The sequence below is a fragment of the Phacochoerus africanus genome, chromosome 10 (assembly GCF_016906955.1).
Source record: "Phacochoerus africanus isolate WHEZ1 chromosome 10, ROS_Pafr_v1, whole genome shotgun sequence".
In the NCBI taxonomy this organism is placed as follows: Eukaryota; Metazoa; Chordata; class Mammalia; order Artiodactyla; family Suidae; genus Phacochoerus; species Phacochoerus africanus.
In genome coordinates this window covers 42611944-42632761 of record NC_062553.1, presented here as the reverse complement: position 1 = coordinate 42632761, position 20818 = coordinate 42611944, and the positions used below count along the sequence as shown (strand labels likewise).

General features: G+C 37.8%; 1 protein-coding gene across 1 annotated transcript in view; it reads left to right on the top strand.

The window, feature by feature from the left end:
- The first annotated feature begins 2489 nt into the window (after positions 1-2489).
- Positions 2490-20818, top strand: part of MAP9 (microtubule associated protein 9) — a 52218-nt gene continuing 33889 nt past the window's right edge. Inside the window, exons 1-3 of the mRNA XM_047799124.1 lie at positions 2490-3417; positions 4445-4529; positions 6030-6341. Of these exons, the coding sequence (XP_047655080.1) occupies positions 3343-3417; positions 4445-4529; positions 6030-6341 (472 nt within the window). The 5' untranslated portion in view covers positions 2490-3342. The remainder of the gene's footprint in view (positions 3418-4444; positions 4530-6029; positions 6342-20818) is intronic.

The following is a 20818-nucleotide window of genomic DNA, read 5'->3' as shown; positions in this document are numbered from 1 at the left end:
GACAAGCTTTTGCTCAGCAAAGGAAACCTAAAAAAAAAAAAAAAAAACACCTTACAGAATGGGAGAAAATAGTTTCTAATGATGCAAGTGACAGGGCTTAATATCCAAAATATAGAACTTAAACACCTCAACAGCAAAAAAAGCAAACAACCTGATTGAAAAATGGGCAAAGGACCTGAGGAGACATTTCTCCAAAGAAGATATACATATGTCCAACATGCACATGAAAAAATGCTCAACATCATTGATTATTAGAGAAATGCAAATCAAAACTACTATGAGGTACCACTCACACCTTTCAGAATGGGTATCACTAATAAGTTCAGAAATAACAAATGCTCGAGAGGGTGTGGAGAAAAGGGAACCCTCCTTCACTTTTTGTGGGAATGTAAGCTGGCACAACCATTATGGAAAACAGTATGGAGAGACCTTAGAAAATTATATATAGAAGTACCATATGACCCAGCAATATCACTCTTGGGCATACATCCAGACAAAACTTCCTTAAAAAAGATACACACACCCACATGTTCATTGCTGCACTATTCACAATAGCCAAGACATGGAAACAACCCAAATGTCCATTGACAGATGATTGGATTAGGAAGAAGTGGTATATATACACAATGGAATACTACTCGGCCATAAAAAAGAACAACATAATGTCATTTCCAGCAACAGGGATGAAACTAGAGACTCTCATACTAGTGAAGTAAGTCAGAAAGAGAAAGACAAATACCATATGAGATCACCTATATCTGGAATCCAATATATGGCACAAATGAACCTTTCCAGAGAAAAGAAAATCATGGACATGGAGAATAGACTTGTGGTTGCCAAGGGGGAGGGGGAGAGACTGGGATGAATTGGGAATTTGGGGTTAATAGAAGCAAACTATTGCCTTTGGAATGGATAAGCAATGAGATCCTGCTGTATAGCACTGGGAACTATATCTAGTCACTTATAATGGAGCATGATAATGTAAGAAAAAAGAATGTATACATGTATGTGTAACTGGGTCACCTTGCTGTACAGTAGAAAATTGACAGAACACTGTAAACCATCTATAATGAAAAAAATAAAACCATTATAAAAATAAAACTTATTATAGTTATTATAGTATATATTATATATATGTACTTTTTCTCATATTATCTTCTATCATGTTCTATCACAAGTAATGGAATATAGTTCCCTGTGCCATATAGCCAGACCTCATTGAGGATTAAATTTCTTTTAAATTAAAAGTAGTAGAGAAGTTCCCGCTGTGGTGCAGTGGGATAAGAATCTGACTGCAGCCACTCTGGTAGCTTCAGAGGTGCAGGTTCAATTCCCACCCAGCAGCTGCAACATAGGTCACAGCTGTGGCTTGGATTCAATCCCTGGTCCAGGAACTTTCATGGGCCACTGATGTGAGAAAGAAAGAAAGAGGGAGGGAAGGCGGGATGGAGGAAGGGAGGGAGGGACGAAAGAAGGAAGGAAGGAAGGAAAGATTTGTTATCTTAAAGTCTTTTAAGAGATGTTTTTTGTTGATTAAACATTACCTATGCTAATTAAATGGTATTTGGTTACTTTATCAGCATAAAGTCCTCTGTCCATTTGGTTATTTTGTTGAATGGTTTGATCTTGGCCAGATTAACCACTGATTATACATACAAAGGGGGAATTTCGTATTAAAGAAACACTCGGAATGAGATTTCAGCTGTATCGACCAGAGACGACTTCTGTCCATGTCCTTTATGGCTGAGCTGCATAAACAGCATATCTAACATTGACGCTCTTCCAAGTATCCCACCCGCATGATTTCACTCAATGCGGCAACGCATTAAGGCGGCTATTGCTATTATATCCTTTTTTTTTTTTTTTTAACAGGAGTGGAAACTGGGATATACGAACGTTAACTTGCACTGTCACAAGGTAGAGGGAGAAGAGCCAGGATTCAAACGCGCAGTTTTACTCCTGAGCCTGCAAACTTCACTCTTGTGCTCTTCAGTCCCATCTGTTAGTGCACTGTCAGTACACTACTCCGATTCACAAAACTTCATGTACTAACTGTGGCTCAACAATGAATGTGCTTTGGTTCAAACAGCAGGTGCGGATGAAGACCCACGCACAGCCGCTAGGAGCCAGTTCCCTGCTCAAGAGAGGGAGCTAGATGGGTCCTGTCTCCTAGGCAACGACTAATGCAAAGGCTGCCAACAAAGCACACCACTCCCCAGGTCTGATGTCATTTCCTTCGTCTGGGCGGTTGCCTGAGTGACGCGTCTGCCTGCAGGGCGGTGCTGGGTACCCAAGAGACCTGGCGGTTGAGTATCACTTCCTCCAGGAGACGCTGGTTCCTAGCAACCGCCTCCCGCCTCCGTCTTAGCCCCGCCTCCTAGCTCCTTGTGGAACCTGGATCTCCGAGAGCAGGCAGGCGCAGGCGCAGGGCTGGGACTCCTGCCAGAAGCCACCCTGCTGGGTCCTCTGGAACGCGGGGGTGAATAACGAACAAGGCACTAGAGGGTCTCGGGGAATCGGGACCCGGGCTGTGCAGCAGCCTGACCGGTGCCGCAGGCTCGCCCGGCTGCGCGGGGCTGAGCGGCTGGAGACTGGGTGCCACCTGGTCTGGCCGGAGAGGTCCCTGAGGGCGCTGCGGAGAGCAGCTGGGCTGCCGAGCTCGGGCCTGCGCCTCGCAACCCTAGAAACATTCACGGGACCATTTGCACGCCGATCTTAATGCAGTCCATTGCGGAAGTTTCATTTTGTTTTATCTAGTACCGTTAATACTTTTGTGAGAGGGAAGAGTGGCTGGGAAAATACCACTATTTATGATCTTTTTCTTTCCCAGTGCTGTGTAAGCATTTTGTTTGTTTTAGTGGTAATATTTTTAGTTATATTCTTTAAGCTGACAGCAGCCCTCTTGGTAGCCTTTTAAATAAGTATGACTGTTCGTAGACAATATTATGCTTTTGGGATGGAAAAGAGGTGAAAAAAGTTTGTTTTAATTGGCAGCAACCTATTGCAGTCATTTATTTGTTCATCCTTAAAATAATTGTTAAAATATTTTAGGAAAACTTCAATTTGAATTTTTTATAAAACAAGTTAGTAGAATTTGCTGTTTCTTTACAAGAGTTCTGGTTGCATTTTTAAGTGAAAATGTAGCTCAGTGTTCATGTGATGCTTTTTTTGTTGGCTTTTTTTTTTTTGAGGCTTAGGGGAAGGAGCACTAAGAGTAGTAATAGACATTCTGGATGTTGCAAAAATCTGATTTGTTTTTTATATGTTCCAGCCACCACCAGAGTGTGAATTATTCTTAGCATTTGTTAGCCATTTTATAAAGGTAGGGAATTAACAAACACTATGTCTGATGAAGTTTTTAGCACAACTTTGGCATATACAAAGAGTCCAAAAGTCACCAAAAGAACTACTTTTCAGGTAAAGTATTTTTATTTTGAATGATTTTACAAAGTAAACACTGTATTATGAATATTGGACTTGAAAGTGATTCTAGAACAGTCCTATATAAAGCTGGAGTAAATCTTAACTTTCTTCTGAGATTCTGGAAATGATTTTACGTAGGCTCCATTATTACCAACTCTTCTGTGGGGCTTTAAGACTTCCGAATTAGGAGTTCCCATCGTGGCACAGTGAAAATGAATCCGACTAGGAACCATGAGGTTGTGGGTTCAATCCCTGGCCTCCCTCAGTGGGTTAAGGATCCATTGTTGCTGTGACCTATGGTGTAGGCCACAGATGAGGCTCGGATCTGGAGTTGCTGTGGCTGTGGTGAAGGCCAGCGGCTGTAGCTCTGATTAGACCCCTAGCCTGAGAACCTCCATATGCTGCTGGTGCGGCCCTAAAAAGACAAAAAGACCAAAAAAAAAAAAAAAAAAGACTTAAAAGACTTCCGAATTAGACTCAATACTAGGTTCTTACTAAGTTAAAAGTTAAATGAGCTTTTAAAGGTCAATTAGCAGCTTGAAATTGCTGTTTTCATATAAAAATTTTTATTTTTTTTTTCTGGTGTAACATAATATTATTTTAGCTTTCTCTATCCAGTCACTACACTTTTGAACTCATCCTCTAAATCTGCAGTATTGATTACATCAGTTAACAGCAATATGCTGAAATAAAAGAATCAAAAAGATTTCCGTTTCTTCCAGAATGCCAGTTTGTAATGAACCCTGTCTAAATTGAGTCCCTCGATTAGTTTAGTTGATATCGTGTGTCTTCTTTAATTTAACTGTAAGCTCCATGAGCTGAGGGATAATGTCTGTGGATGTTCTGCATTGAGTCTGAGGGGTGGGGTGCATGGTATAATGCAGGCTTTCAGTGAATAGTTGTTAGATGAATGAAACCTAGGTTTTAAAGCAGCTATTAATCAAGCATTATTTGTTTAAAGAATTCTCAATATGAGTCCTCCACATTTGGATAGAAATTGATTCTGATTTTCTCATTTCAGGATGAGCTAATAAAAGCAATTACAGCTCGCTCTGCAAGACAGAGGAGTTACGAATATTCAGATGACTTTGACAGTGATGAGATTGGTATGTGAGAACATGAGAAAGTAACCCGCTTTTCTTTTTGCTTCCTTAGTTACATTTAGTCCAGACCTCCAAACAACAACAAAAAATAATACCTATGAATTCACTGGTTTTAGATCTTCAACATTTTAATGAGTAAAAAGACACTTCTTTTTTTTCGGCTACACTCTCAGCACATGGAAATTCCTGGGCCAATGATTGAACCCAAGCCACAGCAGCACTTTTAGCTGCTGCAGTTACAATGCCATGTCCTTAACCTGCTGTGCCAGAAGAAAATTCCAAGACACTCTTAATTTTCAAGAAGTTGTATGATTGTCCTTGGTTTTTTCTGAATGTGTATATAAAAATAAAAATTAACTGACAGCAGATTTGCTTGTCTGTTGTAAACCTCATTGGAGATGACAAGTTCATCTTTAAGGTCAACCCTGTGAGACCCTACCAGTAAGTTAATTACTAGGGACCATAGTACTGAATTTGGTGTTCATCAGAAGCACTTTTATAATGCTTTTTATAAATCAGATTTTTTTGGCTGTGACAAGGGGATCAGTTTTAAAAACCCAGTATATCTGTACTGTACGATTAATTTGGTTTCCTTTGATTATGTAAAAGCATTAATGTTTTAGCATTAGCAGTTCCTGTTGTGGCTCAGTGGTAAATGAACCCAACTAGTATCCATGAGGACATGGGTTCAATACCTGGCCTTGCTCAGTGGATTAAGTATCAGCATTGCTGTGAGCTCTGGTATAGGTCACAGACACAGTTTAGATCCTACATTGCTTTGGCTGTGGTATAGGCCAGCAGCTATAGCTCTGATTCTACCCCTAGCCTGGGAACTTCCATATGCAGTGAGTACGGCCTTTAAAAAAGACAAAAGACAAAAAAAAACAATTTTATATTTTGGGATAAACATACAAAATTCTAAACTTGAAATTCAATGTTTTATGCTTTAATATTCAGTGACTAACTTTCAATGTTCTCTGTAAAAATGATCAGAACAACAGTTAAATCATTGTTGTATGTTAGGTTAATATTCTTTATTATTCTTACAGTAAAATCTAATACCATGGTGTGGAGGGAATTTTAATTCCAGAATTTTTGTGGAAAAACATAATTAGCAAGTCCTTCCATTTACACACATTCTTAATTTTATATGATGAAGTTTTTGCAAATAAAAGGTTTAGAGTCCAAATCTAATTTAAATATCTATGGCTGATTGTTATTTTGAAGAACCTTTGGATGACTTTTCTCAGAGCAAGCGCAGTGCTTGTCATGACACACTGTTTGCACTCCCTAAATATGTTTTGAATAAATTAATGAATTTTTTATTTCATAAATGCCAATAAAAACTGCCTAAGTTAGTTGCTTTTTACAGCTGCAAATCTCTTCACAGTTGTAAATTCATTTCTAGTCTTTAAGGTAATCTTTTTTATAAATTTAACCTTCAAAACTTTAAAACATACAATTAAAAACATTATTTTCTGTTATATCATTCAATTTCCTTAGGTGATTTTTCTGACACCTCAGTAGATGAATATTCAGTTAAGAAAAAAATAAATGATTTTCATATACCAGATGATGAAGAAAAGAATTCTCCAAAACTGTCATTTTTGAAAACCAAGAAATCAAACAATGATGTGAGGAAAGTTGAGCCAAGAGTCTCCATTAAAAACGATAAGGACATGGAACCAAGTGGTGATGGAGAAATGAATGTAAAACTCCTATCTGAATCTCAAAATAAACAACAGGAAATTGAAAATGAGAAAATTAAAATGGAAAGTAAACCCAGAATTCGCCCAATCAAAGACACATCTTCAGGTAATTTGTTACTGTCATTGTGTTTCTTGAAAATTTAAGATAATCACAAATACTTTTGTATAGTGGCTAGTAAATAGAAAAAAAATCAGACTTGGAGTTCCCATTGTGGCTCAGCAGGTTAAGAACCTGACTAGTATCCATGAGGATGTGGGTCCAATCCCTGGCTGCTATCAGTGGGTTAAAGATCTGGCTTTGCCATGAGCTGTGGTGTAGGTTACAGATGAGGCTTGGATGTGGCATTGCTGTGGCTGTGGTGTAGGCTGGCAGCTGCAGTTCCAATTTGACCCCTAGCCTGAGAACTTCCATATGCCGCAGGAGCAGCCCCCCAAAAAAAAGTCAGACTTAACTTTTCAGTTTTACAGATTTAAATCAAAATAATGGAACCATAGAGAAAAGTCATAATTCTGATGTCTAGCTGTACATTCAGTCTTGTGTCTCTGCTGTTGCGTGATAGGAGCCCAGAGTTCTTTTCTCCATCCACAGCCACAGCTCCAAAACTCAGGCCTGTGAACTTCAGTTTTTGAAATCCCCTTTTTTTTTGGCCTTGACATGCAGAAGTTCCCAGGCCAGGGATGGAACCTGTGCCACAGTAGTGACAACACCAGGTCACTAAGGAACTTCCCAGTGGAATCCTTTCTAATCCATATCACACTCCATACATTAGGGTTGTAACAGCATTGGGGGTAGTCTTTTAAACAGTCATTTCCATATAACCATTCACCAGAATATTTGACATTTGTGTATTTGAAGAAAGGGCATTGGTCTTGCTGTCATTGTTTAAGCCTCTAGACTTTCCTTAAGAGAAGAGAATCTTCATTTGGCTTCTCCGTTCCCCAGGAAAATCCATCAAAACTTAGTATTTTGAGGGGACATTCCTAGTGTGACATTACAGTAGTTTCTCCACAATTCTGAGCTCTGGACGCAGCAGAACAGAGATAGAGTGAAGCAGGCACCAGCTGCCGTGACATCCCTTGGGCCATCCTATAGACACAAAGGCATGGAAGGGTAAAGGGTTTGGGGTTTTCCAGTCTTTTGCTGTTTTATAGAAAAAAAAAATAGTAGTTTTTGCTAACTTTCACAAATATCTCTTTCCTTTATATCATTGTTAAATACACTACTAGTATTTCATACTTTATGTATTAGGTAGCACTGATATCCTCAGGCAAAACTTTATTTCACATATATATTTGGGACCCACTCCTTTTTCCACTCCCACGATCTCAATCCCATCCACTTTCAAATGGGGAGGAAGTGTGGGCAGGCAGAGATACTAGGGGAAAAGCCTAGTACTTAAGTTACTTAAGTGCGAGAAGGGAGGGTGAGGCTTACTCTCCTCATGAAGGGGAGGAAACCTGCCTTTCCCCCCTACAGAGTTGTTTCAAGACTCTACTAAAGTAGGTCTCAAACTATAAAATTCTACAGCAGTATGAGCACAAGGCCTAATGATGCAGAATTAACTTGCTTAAATGCACCTCCCCAGTATACTGAAGAGAATCAAAAATGTCAACAAGGGAAATGTCATCAAATGGTAAGTAATCCAATATGTTAGCATTCCCCAAAGTACACTCCATAGATTGTTCATTGGTGTTAAGGAGTTATAGAAATTTTCAACCAGTTTCTTTATGAGAGAAAATTTTGGAGTCATTAGTGAAGAAATATGCACAGTGAGTCTTCAAGAAGGACAGAATAGTCCTAGTGGTGTTTAGAAACCCATTTTCATGGGTTATGTTTTTCCTATTTGTCCTGATTCTGAAAAGCTTTTCATTAGGTTAATTAAAAATGTGAGCATATTATGGAAGCTAAAAATTAGTCTGATGTAGATAGCAGTATGTAATTAGAACTTTATGGTAGATAGTAATCTACCTGCTTAATACCTTTTTAAAAAAAAAATCTGTGACAAATTAAAATGAATATAGAAATGCTGTATTTTGACCACAAGATGGCACCAGGATTCCAAATGTGCAATACTATATACATATTATATTTGTTATTTTATATACTCTCTTTCTATATATATGTATTATTTTTACAGTGATTTCTCTCTCTCTCTCTCTCTTTTTTTTTTTTTTTTTTTTTTTGCCACACCTATGGCATGTGGAAGTTCCCTGGCCAGGAGTAGAACCTGTGCCACAATGATTCAGGTCACTGCTGTGACAATGCCAGATCCTTAACCTGCTTTGCCACAGGAAAGCTCCTGCAATACTAAAATATTTAAAAACTTGTTAACCATTTGTAATTCAGTATATGTAATATAAAAATAATTACCAAAATAGTTAATTATTTACATTTGATTATAAAACAAAGCATTTTGATAATATAGAATGTTTTTTTTTTCTTTCTGAAAACTTGATAATGTTTCTCGTTTTTTGTTTTTTGTTTTTTTTTTTTTTTAGGGCCACACTCATTGCACATAGAAGTTCTCAGACTAGGGGTCGAATTGGAGCTGCAGCTCCCAGCCTATGCCACAGCCATGGCAACACTGGATCTGAGCCACATCTGCAACCTACACCACAGCTCAGGGCAACGCTGGATCCTTAACCCACTGGGAAAGGCCAGGGATCAAACCCGTGTCCTCATGGATCCTAGTCAGGTTTGTTACCACTGCACCATGACAGGAACTCCTGATAATGCTTCTGGAAGTGGACTTGTAGTATAAAATATATCAGAATCATTATCTCAAGTTTATTCAGGTTGAAGCAAAAAGTTGATATTAGTGCCTGGCATGTAGAATTCATTAAGCATTTGAATGTGTATATGAATGAATGAATGATAGAATCATGAAAGAAGGGATGTGGTTCATGAGCTTAGCTTTATCCTTCTCTAAATTTTTACTTTGTTTTTCTTAAAGAGTTTAGAACTTAGTATTTTTAATGTGGTGAGATATTGCTCATGTGGACTTAAAGAAAAGGCACAACCTAGGAAGTTCCCTTTGTGACCCAGCTGTAAGGAGCCCAACTAGTATTCATGAGGATGTAGGGTCAATCCCTAGCCTTGCTTAGTGGATTAAGGATCCGGGTGCCATGAGCTCTGCTCAGGGGTTATTGCAGGTCAGCAGCTGCAGAGGCTCATGATTTAATCCATGTAGAAGCTGATGGCAAGTGACAAACTGCAGTTCACACTGAATATCATTTAATACTTTATAAAAATATTAGAATCTGAAAGTTACCTTTGTTCTTGCTTATCTTCTGTGAAAAGTACAATAACCAAACTCTCACTTTATCAAGTAATGATCACATTGGTAGTGATTGTAGGAAGTAATTTTTATAGGCTATGTTGTTTTATTTTAACATTAAAATGACTAAAGTCATGAGTTTTGGAATCAGTGTGCTCCTGCTTTAATCTCACAAACCAGGGTTTCTGACCATGGGCAGATGACTTATTTGTTCATTTTATTTATCTGTAAAGTGGGGACACTCGGGGTTTGAGGTAATTTAAATGAGGTCATGTATTTGAAGTGCTTAGAGCAATCTTGGCATAAATTAAGCACATTATAAATGCTTTTACTATTCATTTTATTATTCAGCATTTGTTCTTAAGCAGATAATTTTGTTTATCTACACATCTTTATTGTGGGTACAATATATATCACTATTTCAAGTGCCGTAATGGAAACTGTGACCTAGCATCAATTCTCCAATACTGTTTTAGTCTGTTTGGGCTGACAAACTGGGTGTTTATTTTATTTTATTTTGATTTGAATGTGTGTTTTTTTATTTAAAAAATTTTTGTTATAGTTGATTTACAATTTTGTCAATTTCTGCCATATAGCGAAGTGACCCATTATACATATATGTACAGTCTACATTCTTTCTCATATTACCTTCTATCATGTCCTGTCACAAGTGATTGGATATAGTTCCCTGTGCTATACAGCAGGACCTCATTACCTATCCATCCTAAATGTAATAGTTCACATCTACCAATACCAAACTTCCAGTACATCCCACACTCTCCCCCTCCCTCGTAGCAACCACAAGTCCATTCTCCATGTCCATGGGTTTGTTTCTGTTTCACAGATAGGTTCATTTGTGCCATATTTTAGATTCCACATATAAGTGATATCATGTGTTACTTGTCTCTCTTTCTGACTTCACTTAGTTTGAGAATCTGTTTGCATGCATGCTGCTGCAAATGGCATTATTTTGTTCTTTTTTATGATAGAATAGTATTCCATTGTGTGTGTATACCACATCTTTTTAATCCATTCATCTGTCATTAGGTTTTAGGTCATTTCTATATCTTGGCTATTGTGAATAGTGCTGCATTGAGCATAGGGGTGCATGTATCTTTTTCAGTGAAAGTTTTATCTGGATATATGCCTAGGAGTGGGAGTGCTGAATCATATGGTATTTCTATATTTAGTTTTCTGGGGAACCTCCATACTGTTTTCCACAGTGGTTGTACCAGTTTACCTTCCCACAGTGTAGGAGGGTTCACTTTTCTCCATATCCTCTGCAGCATTTGTTATTATAGACTTATAACCATTCTGGCTGGTTTGAGATGTTAACCTCATTGTAGTTTTGTTTTTCATTTCTCTACTAATTAGGGAGATTGAGCATTGTTTCATGTGCCTGTTGGCCATCCATATGTATTCTTTGGAGACATGTCTATGTTTTCTGCCCATTTTGCAATTGTGTTGTTTGGTTTTTTGCTGTTGAGTTGTATAAATTATTTACGTATTTTGGAGATTAAGCCCTTATCAGTTGCATCACTCGAAACTATTTTCTCCCATTCCATAGGTTGTCTTTTTTTTTTTTATGGTTTCCTTTGCTGTGCAAAAGCTTTTACTTTTTATTATCTCCTATGTGTTTATTTTTGTTTTTATTTCTGTTGCCTTCGGAGACTGACCTAAGGAAACATTGAATGTTTTGCTGTGTCCTCTTCTAGGAGTTTGATCATGTCTTGTTTTATGTTTAAATATTTAAGCCATTTTGAGTTTATTTTTGTACATAGCGTGAGGGTATGTTCCAATTTCATTCATTTACATGCAGCTGTCCAATTTTCCCAGCAACACTTGCTGAAAAGACTGCCTTTTACCCATTTTATATTCTTGCCTCTTTTGTTGAAGATTAATTGACCATAGGTATCTAGGTTTATTTCTGGGTTCTCTGTTCTGTTCCATTGGTCTGTATGACTGTTTTGGTACTAGTATCACACTGTCTTGATTACTATAGTTTTGTTACATATCAAATTTCATTTCTGGTGATTGGTCTATTCTTCTTGATTTACTGTTAGTGGGTTGTAAATGTATCTAGAAAGGTGTCCATTTCACTAGGTTGTCAGATTTGTTGGCATATAGTTTTTTATAGTGTTCTCTTTTTTTGTGTGTGTGTTTATGCAGTATCCCTTGAGGTTTCTCCTTTTTCACTTCTTATTTTATTTGGGTTGTCTCTCTCTCTTCTTGGTGAGTCTGGCCAGAGGTTTGTCAGTTTTATTTACCCTTTCAAAGAACCATTCTTGGTTTTATTGATTTTTTGCTGTTGTTTTTTGCATCTCTGTTTTATTGATAGCCTCTCTGATCTTTATGATTACCTTCCTTTTGCTGACTTTAGGTTTTGTTTGTTCTTTTTCTAATTCTTTTAGGTGGTGGGTTAAGTTGTCAAATTGAGATTTTTCTTCTTTTTTGAGGAAGGCCTGTATCACTATGAATTTCCCTCTAAGCACTGCTTTTGCAGCATCCCATAGATTTTGAGTGGTTGTGTTTTTATAATCATTTGTCTCAAGTTTGTTTGTTTGTTTGTTTTGGCTTTTTATGGCCTCACCCATGGCATTTAGAGGTTCCCAGACTAGGAGTCAAATCAGAGCTGTAGTTTCTGGCCTATACCACATCCACAGCAATGCTGGATCCTTAACCCACGAGTAAGGCCAGGGATCAAACTTGTGTCCTCATAGACACTAGTCAGATTTGTTTCTGCTGAGCCCCAACAGGAACTCCTGTCTCAAGGTATTTTTTAATTTTCCTTTTGATTTCCTATTGACCCATTGGTTTTTTTTGTTTGTTTTGTTTTGTTTTTTGTCCTTTTTGTCTTTTAGGGCCACAGCTGTGACATATGGAGGGTCCCAGGCTAGGGGTCCAATCGGAACTGTAAACACCTGCCTATGCCAGAACCACAGCAGTGCTGGTTCCAAGCTTTGTCTGCGATCTACACCAAGCTCACAGCAATGCTGAATCCTTAACCCACTGAGTGAGGCCAGCGATCATCATTGACGATAGTCAGATTCACTAACAACTGGGCTAAGACAGGAACTCCTGTTTCGTTTTTTAATAGCATCTTCTTTAGTCTCCATATAGTCAGTTTTTTTCTCATTTCTTTTCCTATGGTGGGTTTCTTGTTTCATACCATTCTGGTCAAAGAAGATGCTTGAAATAATTTCTATACTCTTAAATTTGTTGAGGTTAGTTTTTTGCCTCAGTATGTGGTCAGTCCTTGAGAGTGTTCCATGTGTACTTGAAAAAAAATGAATATTCTGATTTTTTTGGATGTAATGTCCTGAAAATATAAATTAAGTCTAACTTTTCTCTTGTATCATTTAGGATCTCTGTTGCCTTATTGATTTTCTCTCTAGAGGTTCTGGCACTGATGTGAGAGGGGTGTTAAAGATCTCCTACTATTACTGTATTCCCATCAATTTCTCCTTTTATGTCTGTTAGTATTTGTTGTATATATTTGGGTGTTCCTATATTTAGGGTATGTATATTAACAAGTTCATTATTATCTTCTTGAATGCACGCTTTCATCATTAATTAGTGTCCTTCTTTGTCCTTTTTTTAAATTACTCAATGAATTTATTACACTTATAGTTGTACAATGATCATCACAATCCAATTCTATAGCATTTCCATCCCACAACCCTCACACATCAACCCAGCCCCCGAACTGTCTCCTTAGGAAGCCATTAGATTTTCAAAGTCTGTAAGTCAGTATCTGTTCTACAAAGAAGTTCATTGTGTCCTTTTTTCAGATTCCACATGTCAGTGAAGGCATTTGATGTTGGTGTCTCATTGCCTGACTGACTTTACTTAGCATGATAATTTCTAGGTCCATTCATGTTGCTAAAAATGCTGGTATTTTGTTCCTTTGAATGGCTGAGTAATATTCCATTGTGTATATGTACCACATCTTCTTAATCCACTCCTCTGTCAATGGACATTTAGGTTGTTTCCATGTCTTGGCTATTGTAAATAGTGCTGCAGTGAACACTGGAGTATGTGTGTCTTTTTGAGTCATGGTTTTCTCTGGATGGATTCCCAGGAGTAGGATTGCTATATCAAATCGTCATTCTAATTTGATCTCCATCTGCAGCATCTCCATCCTGTTTTCCACAGTAGTTGCGCCAATTTACAACCCCACCAAAAGTGTGCTAGGGTTCCTTTTTCTCCACACCCTCTCCAGCACTTATTGTTTGTAGACTTTGGGATGATGGCCATTCTGGCTGGTGTAAGCTGGTACCTCATCATGGTTTTGATTTGCATTTCTCTAATAATGAGTGATGTTGAACATGTTTTCATGTGTTTTTTGGCCATCCATAGGTCTTCTTTGGAGAATTGTCTGTTTAGATCTTCTGCACATTTTCTGATGGGGTTGTTCCTTTTTTTTGGTATTGAGCAGTAGGAGGTGTTCATGAATTTTAGAGATTAATCCAATGTCAGTCAATTCATTTGAGAAGATTTTCTCCCATCCTGTGGGTTGTCTTTTTGTGTTGTTTAGGGTTTCCTTTGCTGTGCAGAAACTTTGAAGTGTGATTAGGTCCCATTTGTTTATTTTTGTTTTTGTTGTCAATACTCTGAGAGGTGGATCTGAGAAGACATTGCTGTCATTTATGTCGGAGAGTGTTTGGACTATGTTTTCCTCTAGGAGTTTTATAGTGTCTGGTCTTATATCTATGTCTTTAATCCCTTTTGAATTTATTTTTGTGTATGGTGTTAGGGAGTGTTCTAATTTCATTCTTTTCCATGTGGCTGTCCAGTTTTCCCAGCACCACTTATTGAGCAGGCTGTCTTTTTTCTCCATTGTATATTCTTGCCTCCTTTGTCATAGATTAGTTAACTGTAGGTGTGTGGGTTGAATTCTGGGCTTTCTCTCCTGTTCCACTGATCTATATTTCTGTCTTTGTGCCAGTACCATAGGGTTTTGATGACTATAGCTATGTAGGATAGTCTGAAGTCCAGGAGCCTGATTCCTCCAGCTCCATTTTTCTTTTTCAGGATATCCTTGGCTGTTCTGGGTCTTTTGTGCTTCCAAACAAACTTTAAAATATTTTGTTAGGGTTGTATGAAAAATGTCCTTAGTATTTGATAGGGATTGCATTGAATCTGTATATTGCCTTAGGTCATATAGTCATTTTGATGATATTGACTCTTCCAGCCCAAGTGCGTGATATGTCTTTCCATCTATTTGTGTCATCTTTGATTTCTTTCATCAGTGTTTTATAGTTTTCAGAGTACAGGTCTTTGGTCTCTTTAGGTAGGTTTACTCCTAGTTATTTTATTCTTTTGGTTTCAATGGTAAACAGAACTGCTTCCCTGATTTCTCTTTCTGATCTTTCATTGTTAGTATATAGAAATGCCATTGATTTCTGTGTATTAATTTTGTATCCTGTGACTTTGCCAAATTCATGAATGAGCACTAATGGTTTTCTGGTAGCTTCTTTAGGATTCTGTAGGTATAGTATCATGTCATCTGCAAATAGTGATAGTTTTACTTCTTCCTTTCCAATTTGGATTTTGTTTCTTTCTTTTTCCTCTCTGATTGCTGTGGCTAGGATTTCCAAAACTATGTTGAAAAGTAGTGGCAAGAATGACATCCTTGTCTTGTTTCTCATCTCAGCGGGAATTCTTTCAGGTTTTCACCATTGAAAATGGTGTTTGCTGTGGGTTTGTCATATATGGTCTTTATTATCTTGAAGTAGGTTCCCTCTGTGCCCAATTTCTGAAGATTTTTATCAGAAATGGGTGTTGGATTTTGTCAAAGGTTTTTTCTGCATCTATTGAGAGGATCATATGATCATACAGTTTTTATTCTTCAGTTTGTTAATGTGGTATATCACACTGATGGATTTTCAGATGTTGAAGAACCCTTGCATCCCTGGGATAAATCACACTTGATGATGATGTACAATCTTTGTAATGTATTGTTGGATGTGGTTCCCTGGTATTTTGTTGAGGATTTTTGCATTGATGTTCATCAGTGAAATTGGCCTGTATTTTTCTTTTTTTGTGGTATCTTTGTCAGGTTTTGGTATCAGGGTGATGGTGGCCTCATAGAATGAGTTTGGGAGTATCCCTTCCTCTGCAATTTTTTGAAATAGTTTCATAAGGAGAGATGTTAACTCTTCTCTAAATGCTTGATAGAATGTACCTGTGAAGCCATCTGGTCCTGGACTTTTATTTGTTGGAAGTTTTTAAATCACAGTTTCAATCTCAGTATTTGTGATTGGTTCATTCATCTTTTCTATTTCATCTTGGTTTTGTCTTGGAAAATTGTACCTTTCTAAGAATTTGTCCATTTTTTCTGGGTTTTCCATTTTATTGGCATATAGTTGCATATAGTAGTCTCTTATGATCCTTTGTATTTCTGTGATGTCTGTTGTTACTTCTCCTTTTTCATTTCTAATATTATTGATTTCAATCCTCTCTCCTTTTTTCTTGATAAGTCTGGCTAGGGGTTTATCAATTTTGTAGATCTTTTCAAAGAACAAGCTTTTTGTTTCATTGATCATTTCTATGGTTTTCTTCATTTCTATTTCATTGATTTCTGCTCTGATCTTTATGATTTCTTTCCTTCTACTACCTTTAGGTCTTGTCTGTTCTTCTCTCTTGAGCTGCTTTAGATGTAACGTTAGGTTGTTTATTTGAGCTTGTTCTTATTTCCTGAGGTGGGCTTGATTGCTATAAACTTTCCTCTTAGAACGGCTTTTGCTGCATCCCATAAGCTTTGGAGTGTCGTATCTTTGTTGTCATTTGCTTCTAGGTATTTTTTAATTTCCTCTTTGATTTCTTCAGTGATCCATTGGTTGTTTAGTAGCATGTGGTTGAGTCTCCATGTGTTTGTGTTTTTTTGCAGTTTTTTTCCTTGTTGATTTCCAGTCATTTAGCATTGTGGTCAGAAAAGATGCTTGATATGATTTCAGTTTTCTTAAGGTTACCGAGGTTGGATTTGTAGCCCAGGATGTGATCAATCTTAGAGAATGTTCCATGTGCACTTGAGAAGAATGTGTATTCTGTTGCTTTTGGATGAAATGTCCTATAAATATCTATTAAGTCAGTGTGGTCTAATGCTTCATTCAGGGCCTGTGTTTTCTTGTTGATCTTCTGTCTGGATGATCTGTCCATTGCTGTAGGTGGGGTGTTCAAGTCCCCCACTATGATTGTGTTATTGTCGATTTGTCCTTTTAAAGTTGTTAGCAGTTCCCTTATATATTGTGGTGAATCTATGTTGGGTGCGTAGATATTTGAAATTGTTATATCTTCTTCTTGGTTTGGTCCTTTGATCATTAGGTAGTGACCTTCCTTGTCCATTAAGACATTCTTCATTTTAAAGTCTATTTTGTCTGAATGAGTATTTCAACTCCAGCTTTCTTTTGAGTCTCGTTTGCATAAAATATTTTCTTCCATCCTCTCACTTTCAATTTGTATGTGTCCCTAGAAGTGATGTAGGTCTTGTTTTTGTATCCATTCAGCCAGTCTATGTCTTTTGGTTGGGGCATATAGTCCATTGACATTGAAGGTAATTATCGATATGTATGTTCTTACTGCCATTTTATTCATTGTTTTGGATTTGTTTTCATTGCTCTTTTTTCTTACCTTCTTCTCTTGTTCTCTCCTCTTGTGGTTTGATGACTATCTTTAGTGTTGTATTTGAGTTGATTTTTCTTATTTGTGTGTGTATCAAGTGTAGATTTTTGGTTTGCAGTTATTCTGAAGTTTTGATATGAGTCTATATGTATATGAGATTGTTCTAAGTTGTTGGTCTCTTAATTGCAAGTTCATCTCCAGTGTCCTGCATTTGTACCCACCTCTTCTCATGAGTTCTGATTTTGGTGGCATAATTGTGCATGGATGATTTCGTATCCTACTGTATATATATATATATATATATACCTTTAGTGGTGAGCCTTGTTATTTGTTGTATTTTGTTTCCTGTTGCAGCCTTTTCTTTTCTGTCTAGAGAAGTTCCTTTAGTATTTGTTGTAAAGCTAGTTTAGTGTTGCTGAATTCTCTTGGTTTTTGCTTATTTGTGAAGCTTTTGATTTCTCCTTCAAATGTGAATGAGAGCCTTGCTGGGTAAAGTAATCTTGGTTGGAGGTTTTTTGCTTTCATCACATTAAGTATATCATGCCACTTCCTTCTGGCCTGCAGAGTTTCTGCTGAAAAATCTGATAACCTTATCGGGGTTCCCTTGTATGTTATTTGTTTCTTTTCCCTAGCTGCTTTCAAGATTTTCTCTTTTAATTTTGGTCAGTTTGATTAATATATGTCTCGGTGTATTCCTCCTTGGGTTTTTGTTGTATGGTACTCCTGGATTGTGCTTCCTGGATTTGAGTAAGTGGTTCCTTTCCGATGTTAGGGAAGTTTTCAGCTGTTATTTCTTGGAATATTTTTTCTGTCCCCTTCTCTCTCTCTTCTCCTTCTGGCACCCCTATAATATGGATGTTGGTGCATTTAATGTTGTCCCAGAGTTCTCTGAGACTCTCTTAATTTCTTTTCAATCTTTTTTCTCTTTTCTGTTCCGCATCCGTAATTTCTACTTATCTGTCCTCCACCTCACTTGTTCATTCTTCTGCCTCCTATACTCTTCTGTTGGCTGTTTCTAATGAGTTTTTTATTTCAGTTATTTTATTTTGCATCTCTTCTTGTTTAAGTTTTTTATCTTGTCCCTCTTTGCTCAGTGTTTCCTGTAAGTTATCCGTCTTTGCCTCCAGTTTAGCATCAACAGTCTGAAGTCTGAAGTCTTTTTCCTGGAGGCTGAGAATCTCCTGATCACTTAGCTGTTTTTCTGGGATTTTTCTTTCTCCCTCATCTGAGTTCTAGTTCTCTGTCTTTTCATCTTGATAGGTTTTTGGTGTGGTGGCTTTTTACAGATAATAGAGTTGTAATCTCTCTTAATTCTGGTGTCTGCCCCCCTTGTGGCTGAATTTGGTACAGGGGCTTGCTGTAGGCTTCCTGATGTGAGGGGCTGATGCCTGCCCACTGGTAGGTGGCCTGGTTCCTATCCCTCTGGACGGTGGGGCTTTGTCTCTGAGTGAGATTAGAGGCAGCTGTGTGCCTGGGGGATCTATAGGCCACCTATTTACTGATGGGTGGGGATGTAATCCCACCTGGATTGCTCTTTGGCCTGAGGCTTCTCAGTGCTGATGGGTGGGACCAGATTTTCCCAATATGGCCACCTCCAGAGAAAGGAATGCTGCTGAATATTCCCAAGAGCTTTGCTTTCAATGCCCTTCCCCTACCATAAGATGCATTCACCCTTGTTTTCCCAGGAGGTCCTCCAAGAACTGCAGTCAGGTTTGACCCAGATTCCCATGAAGACTTTGCTTTGCCCTGGATCCCAGTACATGTGAACGTCTGTGTGTACCTTTTAAGAATAGGGTCTCAGTTTCCCCCAGTCCAGTGGAGCTTCTGCTCACAAGCCTCACTGGCCTTCAATGCCAGATGCTCCAGGGGCTCTTTCTCCCAGTGCCAGATCTCCAGACATGGGAGTTTGATGTGGGGCTCAGAACTCTCACTCCTATAGGTGAGTCTCTGTGAACCAGTTAGTTTCATTTGTGGGGCTTCCCACCCGGGAGGTATGAGGTTGTTTATATCACGTAATCGCCCCTCCTACCTCTTGATGTGGTCTCCTCTTTGTCTTCTGGAGTTGGATATCTTTTAATTTTTTTTTTGTCTTTTTGCCATTTCTTAGGCCGCTCCTGCAGCATTTGGAGATTCCCAGGCTGGAGTAGGATATCTTTTTGAAAGTTTCTGGTTGATTTTGTTGAAGATTGCTCAGACTTTAGTTGTGAATTTTGTTGTTTTTAGAGAGAAGTTGAGCTCCAGTCCTTCTATTCCCGCCATCCTGATCCTATCTCTCCTCCTTTGTCTTTCTTTATGACTTTTTTTTTGTCTTTATGTGTTTTCAGGGCCACACCCTTGGCATATGGGGTCAAATCGGAGCTGTAGCTACCAGCCTATGCCACTGCCACAGCAACGTTGGATCTGAGCTGCACCTGCGACCTGCACCACAGCTCACAGCACCAGATCCTTAACCTACTGAGCAAGGCCAGGGATCAAACCCACAACCTCATGGTTTATAGTTGGGTTCATTAACCACTGAGACATGGTGGGAACTCCTAAAGTCTATTTTGTCTGATATGAGTATTACAATACCTGCTTTCTTGTCTTTTCCATTTGCATGAAATATTTTTTTCCATCCTCTCACTTTCAGTTTATGTGTCCTTTCCCCTAAGGTGAGTGAGTTTCTGGTAGGCAGCATATTTCAGGCTCTTTTTTTTTTTTTTTATCCAATTTGCCACTCTGTGTCTTTTTATTGGAGCATTCAGTTCATTGACGTTTAAAGTAATTATTAGTAAATATGTATTTATTGCCATTTTAAACCTTGTTTTCCAGTTGATTTTATGTTTCTCCTTTGTCCTTTCTTTTTTTTTTGTTTGGATTATTTACTTTTATTTTATTCTTGTGTCCTCTTTTTTTTAGTTTTTGTGAATGTATTATTTGGTTTTGATTTGTGGTTGTTCTGGTCTTCAAATATGTTAACCCCTTCCAATATCTGCATGCTTTAGCCTGATAGTCATAGGCTCAATCACATTCTTAAAAAAAAAAAAAAAAAAAAACAAGATTTTCTTACTTTCTCCACATTTTATGATTTTGATGTCCTTTTTCCATCTTCATATTCATCCTTTTGCTGCTCCTTGTGTTTATCATCACATTTATATTTTTTTTCCTTTCAATCTTTATACCTGCTTATTTAAGTGATTACTTTCCAATTGTGATTTCCTCTTTTCTATTTCTTCTTACTTCTTTCCAATTTTGAAGAGATCTTTCAGTATTTCTTTTAGGATGGGTTTAGTATTTATGTATTCTTTTAGTTTTTCTTTGTTGGAGAAATTCCTTATTTCTCCACCTATTTTAAATGATATTCTTGCTGGATAGAGTATTCTAGGCTACAGATTTTTCCCTTTTAGAACTTTGAGTACGTTTTGCCACTCTCTTCTGGCCTGTAGTGTTTCAGTAGAGAAATCAGCTGATAGCCTTTGGGGTTTCCTTGTAATTAACTCTTTGTTTTTCTCTTGTTGCCTGTAGAATCATTTCCTTATCTTACTTTTGCCATTTTTATTATGGTGTGTCTTTAATTGCCCCTGTTTGGGTTCAACTTGTTTGGAGCCCCTGTTTTTCCTGTATCTTGCTATCTGTTTCCTTAAGATTTGGATGGTTTTCAGCTGTAATTTCTTCAAATATGTTTTCAATCCCCTTTTCTTTT